General features: G+C 71.9%; 1 protein-coding gene across 1 annotated transcript in view; it reads right to left on the bottom strand.

The window, feature by feature from the left end:
- The window catches only part of DNHD1 (dynein heavy chain domain 1), a gene marked incomplete at its 5' end in the record, with an annotated part of 79014 nt that overhangs the window by 49237 nt on the left and 29347 nt on the right, over positions 1 to 430 (bottom strand). Inside the window, one exon of the mRNA XM_019523758.1 lies at positions 6 to 423. Within this exon, the coding sequence (XP_019379303.1) occupies positions 6 to 423 (418 nt within the window). The remainder of the gene's footprint in view (positions 1 to 5; positions 424 to 430) is intronic.

The following is a 430-nucleotide window of genomic DNA, read 5'->3' as shown; positions in this document are numbered from 1 at the left end:
GTGGCCCAGCGCGGCCGCGCAGCGAAACTCATCCAGGGCCAGCAGCAGCCCCAGGAAGCCACGCTCCAGCTGGGGGCCCCCCACGGGTCGGGCCACGGGCCCCACATACTCATAGTCGTAGTGCAGGCGCTGGTCCAGGACCTCGGCCCAGCAGCCTGGTGCTTCGCCTGCCCAGGCTGGCCCTGGGGCCTGCGCCGGCGGTAGGGCCACGCGGTACTTGAGCAGCTGTGCCCACTCGAAGACGGCAGGAGAAGCGGCCCGGCGCTCCAGCAGCCGTGCCAGCACGTCGCGGTGGTGCATGGTGGTGGTGAGCAATGCCCCAAGCACAGTGCAGAGCTGGGCGCCCCCGGACCGCTGGGCCTGGCTGGCACGGGCAGAGCGGGCGTAGTGCGCCAGCGCCTCCAGCTTCAGCCGCAGCTTAAGCTCGAGG

This window comes from Gavialis gangeticus, unplaced genomic scaffold (assembly GCF_001723915.1).
Source record: "Gavialis gangeticus isolate Ggan-Ray unplaced genomic scaffold, GavGan_comp1, whole genome shotgun sequence".
Taxonomy (NCBI): Eukaryota; Metazoa; Chordata; order Crocodylia; family Gavialidae; genus Gavialis; species Gavialis gangeticus.
The sequence above is the reverse complement of the archived record's forward strand: the minus strand, read 5'-3'. Positions and strand labels throughout refer to the sequence as shown.